This window comes from Protomyctophum parallelum (assembly GCF_964188405.1).
Source record: "Protomyctophum parallelum genome assembly, chromosome: 21".
NCBI lineage: Eukaryota > Metazoa > Chordata > Actinopteri > Myctophiformes > Myctophidae > Protomyctophum > Protomyctophum parallelum.
This window is the reverse complement of record NC_139713.1, coordinates 34642896-34657764: the sequence shown is the minus strand read 5'-3', so window position 1 is coordinate 34657764 and position 14869 is coordinate 34642896. Positions and strand designations below refer to the sequence as shown.

Sequence of the window (14869 nt, the reverse complement as noted above, 5' to 3'; positions counted from 1 at the left end):
CTTACAAATGTGTTTGTAAAGGTAGGCACTACATTTCACAAAGGTTGAAATTCAATCCCCATATGCCAGAGAACCTGTGGCAGTAGACAGGAAGACGAAGACCCCTGCAGTGCAGTGGGAAAATGGCCATGTCCACGCACTCGTCCATTAGGGGTTGGGTCCATCATTTTTAACCCGTTATGTGAGGCCAAGAGCTGTACTAACGGGCGCGTTTGGAAATACCGCACCGGAGCACACTCGCCTATTAGTTTGTATTGCACAGTGCGCCATTTCCGAATGTGCCCATAGTTGCAGGTGCCGATGTGCGATAGGCAGGTGTTGCTAGAAGAGATGCCCAAGCTGCCATATAAACATAATTTGTATTGTCACATCTTATATGAGCATGAGGTTTCTGTTCCTCAATATTATAGCAGCAATAATGTGGGACCTAAAAATGTTATCCTTGCCCGGCATGACTAGTAATACTAGTAAAGTTAGTATTAATATTTGACAACATACAGACATACAGTATATTTGACATTTGAAAATATGACAAACTGACGTCAGAACTTAAACATTTTAATGTGAACATCACCGTTTATGATAACAGATTATAAAATTAATCCACCACCGATGACATCACATAAGTACGGTAGAAAGTTAAACCTTTTAACGGGTAGTATGGTGGCTTTAATGTGGTCTGAGGCAAGGACTGTAGTGTCAAGTCAGCATCCCGTTCACCTCCATTCTATGGGAATAAAGAGTTGGAGCTTCTTGTTGTGGCGTGTTGAACATGGATGAGTTGACCTCACTTGGTAGGCATTTTGCGTGTGGTTTCCTTTAAGGGAGCCAGTGCTCCAACATGAGTCAAACTATGTACACAGCAGAAAAACGGGGCCCACAATGCGCAAGACAACATGGAAAATGGACATATCCGACGCCGCACCGTGTGTTGGCTACAACAAAGATGTGGACGGATGACGAGTTATCACGGTGACCAAGAAAGGTTTAAGGCCATAATGGTGTGCGATTTCTGCATCGTTTGGTTACAGTTCTGTTAAGCTGTCACTAAAAGTTAAGGCGTTACGAGAATTAGTACTGTTACGGTGGTCTGGGGAACTGAAGACGGTCACACAGCCGTTACAGAATTCAGGCATCAGTCGTGATGGTCTAAGGTTATTTTAAAGTGGTATGAAAATAATTCTGGGAGTTATGTTAATTCCTAGGACGTAAGAGTGGTATGAGAATCAGTCCAGTTAAGTTAGTCAGGGAAATTTAAGGGGAAATTTATGGTCACCGCTTCGATCTTCGCCTTGCTGCTGCCCTAAGGTGGTATGAGAATAAAGTCCTGTTAAGGCAGTCTGGGGAGTTAGAGCTTGGATTTCTGCATCAATGACATCATCTTCTCCAGTTTAATGGCCATCGTCATGTCGCCTTTGATTCTCAGCTTCCCAGACATGAACGCCATCGTCGGCTTCATTTGCCCTGGAAACGACAAATGTTAAATATATATGAAAACAAATATCCACACAAAAACAACAACAAGAAAGGGTCTAATTATGGCACGGCTTCCATATGAATCTTGGAAGTTACGTGGCCAGAAATCTATGACGTCAGTGAACTCCATATCCATAACCTTGGTGTCACATTCGTTTCCACCCTCTCATTCCTGCCCCACATAAACCAGATCACCAAAACTGCCTTCTTTCACCTCAGGAATATTGCCCGCCTCCAAACCCTCACCCACGCATTCATTACATTACAAGTTACCTAGCACTGATCTTGTACTTGTACTTTAGAAAAGCGCTATATACATTTAAGCTATTATTATTATTATTATTATTATATATCCAATCCGACCACCATAGACTTCCAGGATTAAAAGTTTAAAAAAGTAAAGAATATTCACAATACATGAACAATATTCAGGGATTTACTTCCTTGGTAAAGGAAAGGAAAGGTACCATGTTTACCCAGGGTAACTGGACTAAGGAAAGGAAAGGTACTATGTTTACCCAGGGTAACTGAACTAAGCTCAAGAACTTGTTTACAGTCAGGCCCTGCTCATAGAACATTTCATGGTAGGGGTTCAATGCCTTGTCCAAGGGCACTTCAGAGGTGGTAATTTTAACGTGCCGGTCCGGGGATACGAACTAGCAACCTTCCGATATCAAGACCGCTCCGCAAACCGTTCGGCCACCGCTGTACTTGCAGCGGGCACAAGACAATTGGTACTGATCAGTCCAGACACAGAAGTTCCTCTTCTAGAGAGCTTGAAGATCTAATATATCTATATCTAATAACGCTTTGGAACACAAATGGGCAAAGCGTGACTAATTATGGAGCTCTGTGTATCGTCTATTTTGAGGCCCCATTGTCTTTCATTAGAACTTGTTGTACATATAAAAAAGATGATGTATATAAAACACTGGGATTCCTCAACGCTTTCCTAAGTGGTGGGTGCTCACCCACAAACGTCCAGTTAAAGAAAAGAACCACACTAAGGTGGAAAATGTGTCCGTCTGTGTATCTGCTTGTCTTTATTTAATGCACGCCCAAAGTGTTATGATTCGTGGAAAGTCCAACCACCGCCGTCCATATGGTGTTAGGACTACAGTCGCAAGACTAGAGTAGACGGCACTCTATAATGTATACGCATAGTTTCCTTAAATAGATATTCTACTGTTGATGACTTGATGACTATTTTTATGTATTTGATGTATTACCATGTTTCTTGTTCTGGCTTACTGTAAATCGTCTGCTAAATGCCTAAATTGTAAACTCACCGGCAAACATTTTGATGAAGTCAGACGAGTCCATCGACATGACAACGTCTGCTTTGGCCGGTGGCTCGCCCTGTCCAGCATCTCCTGAACCAGTCTTCAGGTCAATGTACCATACACCCTCATGCTCACCTGGACATCAATTACAGTCATTAATAATGAAATAAACACTATAAATAAATGAACAAATCACGTAAAATCAATTGCATCCAAATATTATCCCATAACCCATTCTGACCTGGGATCAGATTCATACGAGGTTTCCACTGGACACACACTGGTCTGATGAACCCATTCTGACCCGAGATCAGATTCTAAAAATGTCAGTCGTTCTTCGATTTTTCAAAAATAGCAGACCTACAAGCTCGTATCGCGCCACTCGGTGGCGCGATATGAGCTTGTAGATCTGCTATTTTTCAATAGCTAAAGCACGACATGATGCTAACACCAAAATGGGTTCCCGTTCAGAATGGGTTAACACATTCAGACCGTAGGACGTGTACAAACGTCATTTCTAATTCAACCGTAGGTCCCCTTGGACGTGTACACACATCTTAAAGCTTTTTTATTGGTTGGCTTCTCCTTCTGCACCATACTCCTTGCAGTTTTGCGCATGCGCGCTTCCGTTCACTTCCTTGTTTACGGCTCTGAAAGAATGCCTCGTATCTCCTAATCTAGAGAACTCTCCATGGTTTTGACCAGATGGGCATACTTCTGACTTCAACAAGCCTCTCGTTTGAAATATTAATGCTTCTAGAGACTTTAGTGTGACCAGCACGAGGTAAGAATGGAACATTATGATGTTTATTTTGAAAAATCCAACAATACAAATCAAAGACTAGCGCTCAAGGTCTACTGTTACCGGAAATGTGAGTCTTCCAGGGTTTATCAGGTGAGGCTCTGCTTTCACGCAATACCTGCGAGAAAACAATACAAGAAGGTAAAAAACGTACCGGAAAGTTCAAACTTGTACACTCCCTGAGTGGACTTCACCACGTCAGGATTAAGGACTCCTCTGAGGACGTTGAACGTGGCTTCTATGGGACCTCCTGTAGAACTCCCACTACTGGGTGGCTTAAAAGCCGGGGTGGCCCCTGAGAAACACATAAACGGGACACGAGGTATTAGTAACAGATTCAGTAGGACAGCTATTTGTACTTATACGAGTAGTATTAGTAGTAACAGTAGTACTACTAGGCAGTCCTAGTAGTAACAACAGTAACCATGGGTACCATGTTTCTCCATCTGTTTGGCCAGTCCCTCAGGCTCCTCGTCCAGGAAGAAATCCGGCAACAGCGGGTGACCTGCCGGACCAGTCAGAGTGCAGCGTTACCAAAGAGGCGACAGGAGTAGGTATTTAAGCAATAAGCCACGACCCAACGCGGAGCGGAGGGTCTTCTACCCCCCAGCCATTGTAAAATACCCGGTAAGCTGGGGCCTCGAGTGGCTTATTGCTTTTCTAAAACGGTTACAAACATATAGCAATATTAACCTAATAAAACTATTAAATTCACAAAAGTAGCTACGCTTTGCTCCACTAGAGTGAGCCACATCACTTCCTTGTTTTGCTACAAGTAGCCTATGTGACGGGAGAATAGCGCTTGATGTCTTTACGGGGCTGCCTGGAGCCACACATTCACAGTCGTATGAGCCGGGCGGTGCTTACACGCCCGCACGGCATGTGTTTGTAAAGCAATCAAGCGCTCCCCTTCCCCAGTACAGCTACAGAGATGTGGAATCACCTGCGAATGATATAAAGTGATTGAAGGAGTGGGTTATCGGTGGAATTTACACCGGTCACGTGACGGTAACCAGCCAATCAGAATCAAGTATTGGGACTACCCGTTTTAGAATGAGAAAGTACCGGTATCGGTTCAATCACATTTGGAGCCATTTCCCAGAACTTTGTTTCCCCTTTTTTCTCCACACAGTTCAGAGCTGGCATGTGGACTTCACAACTGCTATGCAATTACAATACCAGTGATTCTCAAACTTTTAATTTCAATGACCATCATAACTAAATGGAACCAAATGGACCCTTAGACCTGTAAGGGTCCATTTGGAACGCCACCCAATAGGAATGGGACCGCTAAAGAGGGAATCGTGTAAGGAACCAGAATCGTTACAATCCTAAAAGGATCCCAACCCTAAGTCGGCTGCTGGGGTTCATGTGGTTATAAATCATAGGAGGGGGGGCTGTAGGAGGACTACTCACCACGCTCCACGGCATACAGATCAAAGTCGACCACACCCTCCTGCCGGAGGAGCGCCTCGTCGATGACGAAGTTTCCAGTATATGAGGTAGGCTTCGACAGGATGGCATACGCTGCGTCGGACATGATGTCTACCGTGCGACATTGCTTGCCTATGTCAGACCCGCCCATCATGTCCATGGCCGCTGTATGGATGGCTAAGAGGGGTGGGGGAGGCGGGTTAGCATCAGCAAAAGGTTTCCTGCAGAGGAAGCTTTAGCGGTGTTATTTAACAAATGACAATGACAAGAATAATAATGTCAAATAGCAATAACAATAATAAATATATCTGCAATTAATGGGGTTCAAGCACATAAGGAGTCACATAATGTGGCGCTTTACCATTCTTCTCAAAGGTGCGCCAGCGAGAAGGCACTCGCAGGAATGGCGCCTATGGGGTTGAGTACCTTATTCAGTGGTGGACAAAGTACACAAGATGCCTATCATTTTAATATGAATTTCAAATGGATTCCAGACTCACCGGTTTTCGGCCAGAGCGCGTTGACGGCGATTTGACCCCTGAACTCCTCTGCCATTCCCAGGACGCACATGGACATGCCATATTTGGCCATGGTGTATGCTAGCAACAAATACAAGGGGAATTTAACCTTTGAACAGATTTGGCCTTTGTGGCACGTGTCACAATATGCCACACACACTGATAATAGAAAGGCATTTATTGACAATTACATATTTATTCACTATAAATGATAACTCATGTATTATCTTTAGCATGAGGTGGTTTGTCGTTACCTGTGTGGTTCTTAAACCAGATGGGGTTCAGGTTCAGAGGAGGAGACAGGTTCAGGATGTGAGGCGATTTGCTCTTCAACAGGTGAGGGATGCAGAGCTTAGACCTGAAGACACCACAGCCACCATGAGACCATTATTCATATCAGGGCCAGTTTTCTGTATGTCTCTGCTACCTGTTTTAAGTTAATTGTCGCGTCATGTGACCTCCACCCATGCATGTTCTTGTAAAAACTGAACTCTGCCTCTGCAGAGCCTGTCTGTATAGCAGAGTTAGAGCAGGCATCAGGCAGGACAGACCATATCAAAAAAAATTGCAAGTTTTCTTTTGCAACTGCAAGTTGACTTTTAGGGCATCACAAGGCAATGGCATAACATTCGGCATAATGGGCTGAGGTTTGAAGCTTAAATCCTGGATGTATTTGAATGAATATGTTGCTACATTAACCAATCTCTGTATTATTGTAAATACAACATGCCGGTAACTACTATTCCGAGTGTGTCGAGTAGGACACCTACTGGTGGAAAACGGCAATGACGTTAGCAGAGGAGTGGGCACCATAATGGTAGGATAGAAAAGGCACACAGTCACCCCGCTGCCTGCAACCCCTATTCACACTTCACAGGTTTTAGATTATGAATACGTTATTTAAACAATAAGTAGCAAGGGCCTCAATTTTGTCCCGGGATTGCAAGAACTGCACATAAATTAATTGATTATATACCCGACCTGTATATGTCCTGATAAAGATCTGATTGATCGACATGTTGACGACACAATAACAATACAGCAGTGCTTTTTCCAGCATCACCAGTGTGCAGACTACCAGTATTTTCTTTTGGGGAGGCATTCCTTTTGACAAATTAATTTCAGCCCCAGATTCCTCACCGGTTTTAGTATTGGTATGTTATGGGTTACGTTATTTTCTATTTTAACGATGTTATTTTTTACATTGTTGGTATGTTATTTGTACAGGTACATTAATCATACGTTAAGTAGGTGCCTCGCAGGTTGACTCCCAACATGAGGTCAACTTTCTTCATCGGAGTCTCTACCGTTCCCGTCAAGTTGATTGCACTGGCATTGTTCACAAGGATGTCAATGCCTGGATAGAGAGAGAGAGAGATAGATACATTATGTGAATGCTAGAATAGAAACACTAGAACCTAATGACACAGAACACTAACAATACATAATAATATTCTAGAATAGAACAGCACCAATAGAATATAAAACATAATTACATTTATTACACTGCTTGGTTGAATGCTTGATTCTGATTGGGAAACCCAAACGGAATAGCATACAACAGGTCACTGAGGACACAGTAGAATACAAAAAAAGTAAGAAGAATAGAACACAATTAGAGTAGAACAAACCTCCAAACTTCTGGACAGCCTGTTCGACAGCGGCACTGATTTGTACCTCATCGCGCACGTCGACGATGCATGGCAGTGCCTTACCTCCGAGAGCCTCGACTACACACACACACACACACACACACACACACACACACACACACACACACACACACACACACACACACACACACACACACACACACACACACACACACACACACACACACACACACACACACACACACACACAATTGAAAACGAAGTTCACTTTTTGTTTTACTGCTCTAAATATGATGACATAAGGGATATTTTGGTTAATAAGATGTCTTCTATCTGTGGGGATTTCCTAGATTTAAAAGACTATGTAAAAATGGAGATATGTTTTGCCAAAGGGACTTTTGATGTGGCAGATTTTATTTGTCAAGCTTGGGAAAGAAGACAGCTTTTTGCTTCTACGGGCCGATGGAACAAACTCCCACTGTACCTTCGACAGGCAGACTCTGTAGACATTTTTAAAGCACAGCTCAAGACCCACTTCTACAACATTGCTTTTAATTGATCTTTATTTTTTTGTTATTCATGTCCTCACTGTATTGCATTACTGCTTGTTTTTTTTATGTTTATGCCTTGCTTTTCTTTTTTTCTCAATTGCTCTGTAAAGCACTTTGAGCTGCATTTCATGTCATGAAAGGTGCTATACAAATAAAGTTTTATTATTATTATTATTGTAATATAATGAATTATGTAATGTAAACATGCTGTAAATGCATGAATTAGGTAATGTAAACATGCTGTAAATGCAATTGTGAAATGGTGTCTTATAAACCCATGTGTGCAGGACATGAAAATAAATAAACAATCACAATCACAATCACTAGTAGCAACGAGCAGTAGTAGTCCTAGTAGTGCTACAGCAGTATAATACTAGTAATAACACTAGTAACAACTAACAATACTACTAGTATGTTCTAGTACTCACTCTCCTGTGCTGCAGTGTAAATGGTTCCAGGAAGCTTTGGATGCGCATCCGCTGTCTTGGCGGCAATGACAACATTGGCTCCGTCCTTCGCCGCCTTCAGAGCGATTGCTTTACCGATGCCTCTGCTAGCGCCCGTGATGAACAGAGTGAGACCTGCCAGTTTACTAGACAGACAGACGGACAGAGTTAAATGGGTGATATGGTCACGTCACGCCAACCACAGGCATCTGGATAAATCCATAATATTCCTAAATTCAAGAGAGGTTACATTTTACTTTGACACTTCCCAGGGCAGGCGTAGTATATGCAGACTATTGCAAGCGTCACAGAACACAAAATATGCTAAAACATACCTCATATTACCGTCAGCTAAAACTAGTATGCTTTTTAAACCAACATGGAGTACATTCCACAAGCTGGCAAACAAGTTTACAGGCACACACACAAACAGGTTTCCAACAAGCATACCTCCACTCACAGAAGGATGTGCACTCTCACTCTGTAGGATGACTTTTAAATGTACAAATAAACATGAGTTCTAAATCAGCCTAACTGAACAACGTCTATGCTGTGTAATGTGTTATGTATCCTAGCACAATCTCAGTTCAATTACATTTCTTTCACACTGCTGTGACGAAAAGAGAGCTGAGACAGGAAGCAAAGCTCTCCGTCTACCGCGCAATCTTCATTCCTACTCTCAGCCATAGTCATGAAGTCTGGATCATGACTGAAACAATAAGGTTGCGGTTACAAGCGGCCAATTTTTTTTTCTTCTCAGACGGGTGGCTGGCATCTCCCTTAGAGATAGGGTGAGAAGTTCAGTCAAACGAGAGACTTGGAGTGGAGCCGCTGCTTCTTCAACTGGAAAGAGCCAGCTTAGGTGGTTCTGGCATCTAGTACGGAACTACGGATGCCTAGGTCTCCCTAAGGAGGTCCTTGCTACATGTCCCACTGGGAGGAGACCCTGGGGCATACCAAGGACCAGATGGGGGGCATAACATCTCCACACTGGCCTGGGAACTCCTCGGGATCCCCCAGGAGGAAGTTGCTAATGTTGCTCTAAAGAGGGAAGGATGGAAATCTCTGCTGCAACTGTTGCCCACGCAACCCAACTCTGGATAAGCGGTTGAAGATGGATGGATGGACAATGACATGCAAGCGGAAAGTGTAATATAAAAATAATACTCATTGCTGATATTTTATCCTCCTGCCAATCAGAATAGGGTATTCTTTGTTTTAGAGTGACCATGACATAATGTAATAGAGGCTATGCACATGACATCGTACCTGGAAGTTATGCGGGAATGCCTACAGAGTACTGAGTGGCAAAAAAGAATAGCCCATACATTGAAACAGAAAAGGTGTACGGAAAGCTGCCTTGAATGCCTATCTGCAGTGTTTGTTTCATAAGAAGCCACCATAAACAAGTAATGAGCTACTTTCTGTCAAGATATTCTGTGTAGGATTATTTTTCTACGAGTTTGGAAGTGCTCGTTTTCAATAACGCAACGTCCTGCTGTCTCCTGCTTTATGTGCAACAGAAACAGGTGGTACGCAAGACCATTTGTGATGTCCAACGAGAGCTTCCTAAATCCAACACAATTCCTGTGTGCATGCTCTCTATAATAAACAATATGCTTTGTAGAAATGTATAATTGTTACTCGTTACATTAATTATTTACAGTACACATACTACTCTACTAATAATAAACAATAATGCTTCGTAGAAATGTATAGTTGCTACTCGAGTACATTATACATTTAATTATTTACAGTACACCTACAACTCAGTTGCTACTAGTTAGCTATACATTTAATTATAATTTACAGTACATGTTCTACTACTAATACTACCTCTACCAGTAAGAGAAGCGACTGAGCTTCTTAATACGGCACAGTTGAGAAGCAGGAGTTAAACTATTAATCAGATCTCCATATACGGAGCTTGTCTTGAGTGTACAGGGTTTGATGAGATCAGATCAACATATGGAATGTCAGAACAGGTCAGCTCCATATATGGAGTTAGAGATCTAAGGGTGGCAGTGGGGGCAGTGTCTTGAATGTACAGAGTTTGATGAGGTCAGATCAACATATGAAAATAATTCTGTATTGGCAGAGTTTGATAAGGTCAGATCAACATATGGAATGAATTCTGTATTGGCCAAATATGGAGCGAGGGGCGTGACTTTAGGACAGGTTTTAGCCTGACTGACTGACAGGTTTTCATAGTAAACTGTGACCTATGGTCGCAACTACTACCAAGAGGGTTGTTTATTGTAGGATTCTTTAATCTTCAGTCTTCCATGGTGAGATTAGATCATAGCAAGCATAGGTTTGACCCCTCATGAAAACAGTATCTCGCACAATACATCAAATTAAACAAACCCTGCATTAGCTGGGACATGATTCCAAGGTTGAGGGGTGCTAGCCCCCTTCTATATTCAAGCTATAGTGTAGATTCGTGTCCCAACACAAACATTAAATGCCATTGACAATGAGTGGACAATCTACGTCATACGTAGATGAGCAAATCGGCTAATTTTGTCCTACACAAATTCCCATTGACAATGATTGGAGGATGACATGTACGATGATAAGAGCGCCCCTCACTTCACACGGGTGTGATATTTTTATACTATTGCATTAGATTGGAATTCATTTTTTTCAACACTGTAATTTGTCGAATCCAAACTAAGTAATGAATGTCCCTGGACCAGGGATTGCAATTTAAAACCCTGTAGCCTACTGTTGTAGCAGTAAACGGTCATAAATAATGAAATAACCATGATAGTCTTGTATAAAGGCTATAATAATAGCACTAGCAGTAAGTGTAGTTAGCAGCTGCAGCTGAACCAAATGCATTGGACTACATCTCTGAGTCCGACCTGGTTTAACCCGGAATATATAACCACACAAACTGGGTCATAGGTAACTGGGTGAAAGTTGCCCATCATCCACAATATCAAAATCTAACAGAAAGCTATACAATTGTAGTCTAAACAAAGCCTATAACAATGGAAGTTTTTAACAAAGACATATGTCAGTGTCAACTGTCAACGCAGAAAAAATAAATACATTTTGCATAATTACTCAAGGTAAAGTAGGCTATAATAAATGAGAAATGTAATATTTCAATTTACATAATGCAAACATATATATTTTTTAAATAACCCCAATCGCTGTAAAGTGATTTGTATACTTTGACATCACAGAAAAAACTGTAAAATTAAAACAAAGATTTTGGTGTTTTGACCTTTATAGCCATAATGCTAACAACAGCTCAGGGAAACTTGCTAACCAGTTTGCACCATTTATTTTTAGCCGTAGAAAAGACGCGACTCACCCAGTGTTTTGCAACATTTTCGCGGCTTCCAACTTTCCCCTTCGTGGAACGAGACGAAAACTTTTTTTAAATTGTTATTTATTAGTTTGACTCAATACAAAGAAAAATCTGCGAGCTTCCTGGAACAACACGTCTGTCACGTTAGACTTCTTGTGGACTACACACACAAGAACACTTCCTTCCTCGTCAGTGTCAAAATAAATGCTCTTAAATAATTCCTCCGAGGTGGAAAGCCTGGTGACGCGAGGTTACAAGGTTTCAAGCGTTTTGACGTATTTTGTATAGTACTAGGCCTACGTCTACCTAATTAGTAGCCCTGAAACAAGACTGTCATGTGAACCATGGCTCCCACATTTATTACACTACGTGACCGTCTACGTCTAGTACTCTTTAGTAGGCTACTGTATTACTATGCTTTATTTTGAAAGGTGCATACTTCCGGCCTCCCCAAAAGCGCATTGTCAAATCCATATTCAGGTTGAATGAATGACGGAATGGATGGATGGATGGATGAATCATTATGAATTAATGAATGGCATGACATAGAGATGACAGTTCAGTGACATGTTGGATATTGAAGCAACAAAAAAATCAAAGGGGGAATAAAGACAAGCCTACAGAGTAGAACTTTGTTAGTTCACGATTAATATAAATTCGAGTCAGAAAACAAAATGCACAAGCAGCAAGAATGATAAACAACATAACATTTACAAACGAAGAGAGACAGACAGATAGATAACGGCCAGACAGACATTGAATGTCTCTAGTCTAGGCCTACATTTTGCTATACTGGGTCATAAAAATCTGTCATTGAGGCATACTATTACACTAAATGATGAAAACATACGTTTTGATTAAAACACATTAATGTACTGTCATAAAACATGCAATACATATATGCAAAACATGCATTTAGGTCGAAATATTCTTGATGTTGGGAATGCAATGATGCTGCACAATAAAATAACCGATAACCTCCCTCAAAGTCATGAAAACTAAAGTAACAACCTGTTTTGAAAATAAAGGAGAAGTAAGTGCAGAATGATAAAATGTAATAAAGGATACCAGATACCTGAAAACCTTACTACTTAGTGACTAAGTAGTAGTGTGCTTGTACTTCGTTACTTTCCACTTCTGTTCCAAGTGTCCTTGATCAAGGGACTTACCTGCTGACTCACTTAATAGGAGGATGTTACCTGTTCATGAATGGACATAAGAACCAACAATATCTAGACTGTAGTAGTATAGACCAATGGTTCTCACAAGTGGGGTCTAGTAGGGACCCTAACCCTAAGGGGTTCCTTGAGGGCATTCAAAATGGACCCTTACAGGTCTGTAATTCTCCTCTGAGTTATTCAAATGGAATTGGAATACTCAGAGTTAAGGGGGTCCTTGGAATAAATTAATATGTTTGAGTACCACTGCTGTAGACAAAAACCAATCAGCACCTAATTATAAGCAGAGATTTGATTAGTAGTGAAGGGCGGGGATGTTGACCTAGCGAGCAGAACGATTGGTCAGTAGCAGAGCAAGTGGGCGTGGTTACGGAGACAGAGTGCATGGTTAGAGAGGGGGTGGGGATTAGGTAGCCATGGCAACAGAGGATAGCACGCAAGCTAGCTGAGATGTCAACATGTTTTTTTTATTCAACGCATGCTACATTTAAAATTCAAATAAGAAATAATAATAATAATATGGTTTATATGCTAATAAATATATCCCCCGAAAATCATTAAAAGTATTTGCAAAAAGGGAATCCCCCAAAACCCAATTTAAGATTCACTCAAAACCATGCACAGCAAAAAAACAAAATATTATAAAATTTGTCTTTAATAATAGGTTCATCTACCAACCCATGGTACCCACAATGCAACACACTTCATTACATATCCAAGCTTGTGTGTGTGTGTGTACACACACACACACACACACACACACACACACACACACACACACACACACACACACACACACACACACACACACACACACACACACACACACACACACACACACACACACACACACACACACACACACACACACACACACAAATACATTTTTAAGTGATCACACCCCCTGGAGACAAACAGCAGTAATAACAGAATTATTGTTGTATCTTAAAATCGAAACCCCAGTTGTGACCTGTGACCTTTAAAAAAAATAACACACACGCATACATACATAGACACACACACACACAACTCAAATGAACTCCAAAAAAAACAAACACCACCCCCAACACAAGACAGCAAGTGCTATTTGCCTGCCAAGGGGCGCTACCATTTATGACCCTTTCTGATATGAAGCGACAGCATTCAGAAGCGGGTCTGGATTCTATTTCAAGGTTTTGTGTTTTTTGCTGACTCACAGAAAAGGGGCAGTCCTGTCCTGCAAGTGCCAGAGTCCCAACCCCATCCGAGAGGTCATAACAAAAAAAAAAACTAAATGTCTGATAGGTAGAAAGGAGCGATAGTTCATCCCAGATTATAGATCAGTAAAGTTACAAATTGATTATCGACGATGAGGGAAATTACTTAAGAGTTTCATTATCAGTCATAGTCATGATATGGATCAATACTTTAAATACGTTTTAAATTAAATTAAAACGATGAACCTGAAGATCAACTTTAGTTCCAGACCTGCTCCACTAATGTTGGGACCCTGGGACCTCATCCAGACCACCATGTACCTCCCTTTAAATTGTTGTAGCTAAGACCTATTTTATGAACACAAAACCTGTCACGCAAATCACTCGTCTCCCGGAAGAAAGATGATTGTTTCGTGGACGACATTCAGTAGCAGAGTTTTTAAGGCGTGTATACATTTTTTGTCTTTTCTCTTCTTTTTTTTTCAATTCTATAATCAACCGCCTGCATGGTTGTTGAGGTACCCGGCGGACTGGAGTAGTTCAAGGCCTCTGCATCTTGTCCATGTACAAGACAGCATGATGGAACTTAGTTAGAAAAATCTGTAAGTGGAATTTAGCTAAAGTAAAAGAAACATTCGACAGCGGCATTCGCTGCTCCAGCAACAATTGAGTGTTTCCCCCAAGATCGAACGAAAGGGTCCTTTGGTTTTGTAAAAGATTCTGTCCTATGGAGACGAAAAGCGGCAGTCTGTTCTATATGGTGACGAATGTCTGACTGCCACGCTAAAAGCGTATTTAGGTGTAGAATGAACTGAAGGGAGTCAAAGTAAAAGGAAGGAGGCACGATCAATTTCTTGGCCCTGTGCATTCAGTGTCAGGCTGTTTGGGAGCTACCAAAGGTCAGTGAGAACATAACCAGGGATTGGAAGGCTTCTCCCATCCAACTCTAGCATAAAATCAAACAAGGCCAATGAGATGGCCTCGTCGTCTCCACGGGACAGAACAGTCGACACACAGTGAACACCTGAGAATCAAAAGAGATACCGAAGA

The 14869-nt window shown here is 41.6% G+C and overlaps 1 protein-coding gene across 1 annotated transcript; it reads right to left on the bottom strand.

Annotated features, from left to right (window-relative positions):
• Positions 1-542: 542 nt before the first annotated feature.
• Positions 543-11673, bottom strand: LOC310878725 (hydroxysteroid dehydrogenase-like protein 2). The gene is made up of 11 exons (XM_083793100.1): positions 11449-11673; positions 8106-8269; positions 7145-7243; positions 6756-6870; positions 5768-5871; positions 5496-5594; positions 4978-5172; positions 3995-4066; positions 3716-3856; positions 2766-2894; positions 543-1464 (listed from the first exon to the last, which is right to left on the bottom strand). The coding sequence occupies exons 1-11, from the start codon at positions 11463-11465 to the stop codon at positions 1349-1351; spliced, it is 1251 nt and encodes a 416-aa protein (XP_083649226.1). The 5' UTR covers positions 11466-11673; the 3' UTR covers positions 543-1348.
• Between the last annotated feature and the right edge of the window lie 3196 nt (positions 11674-14869).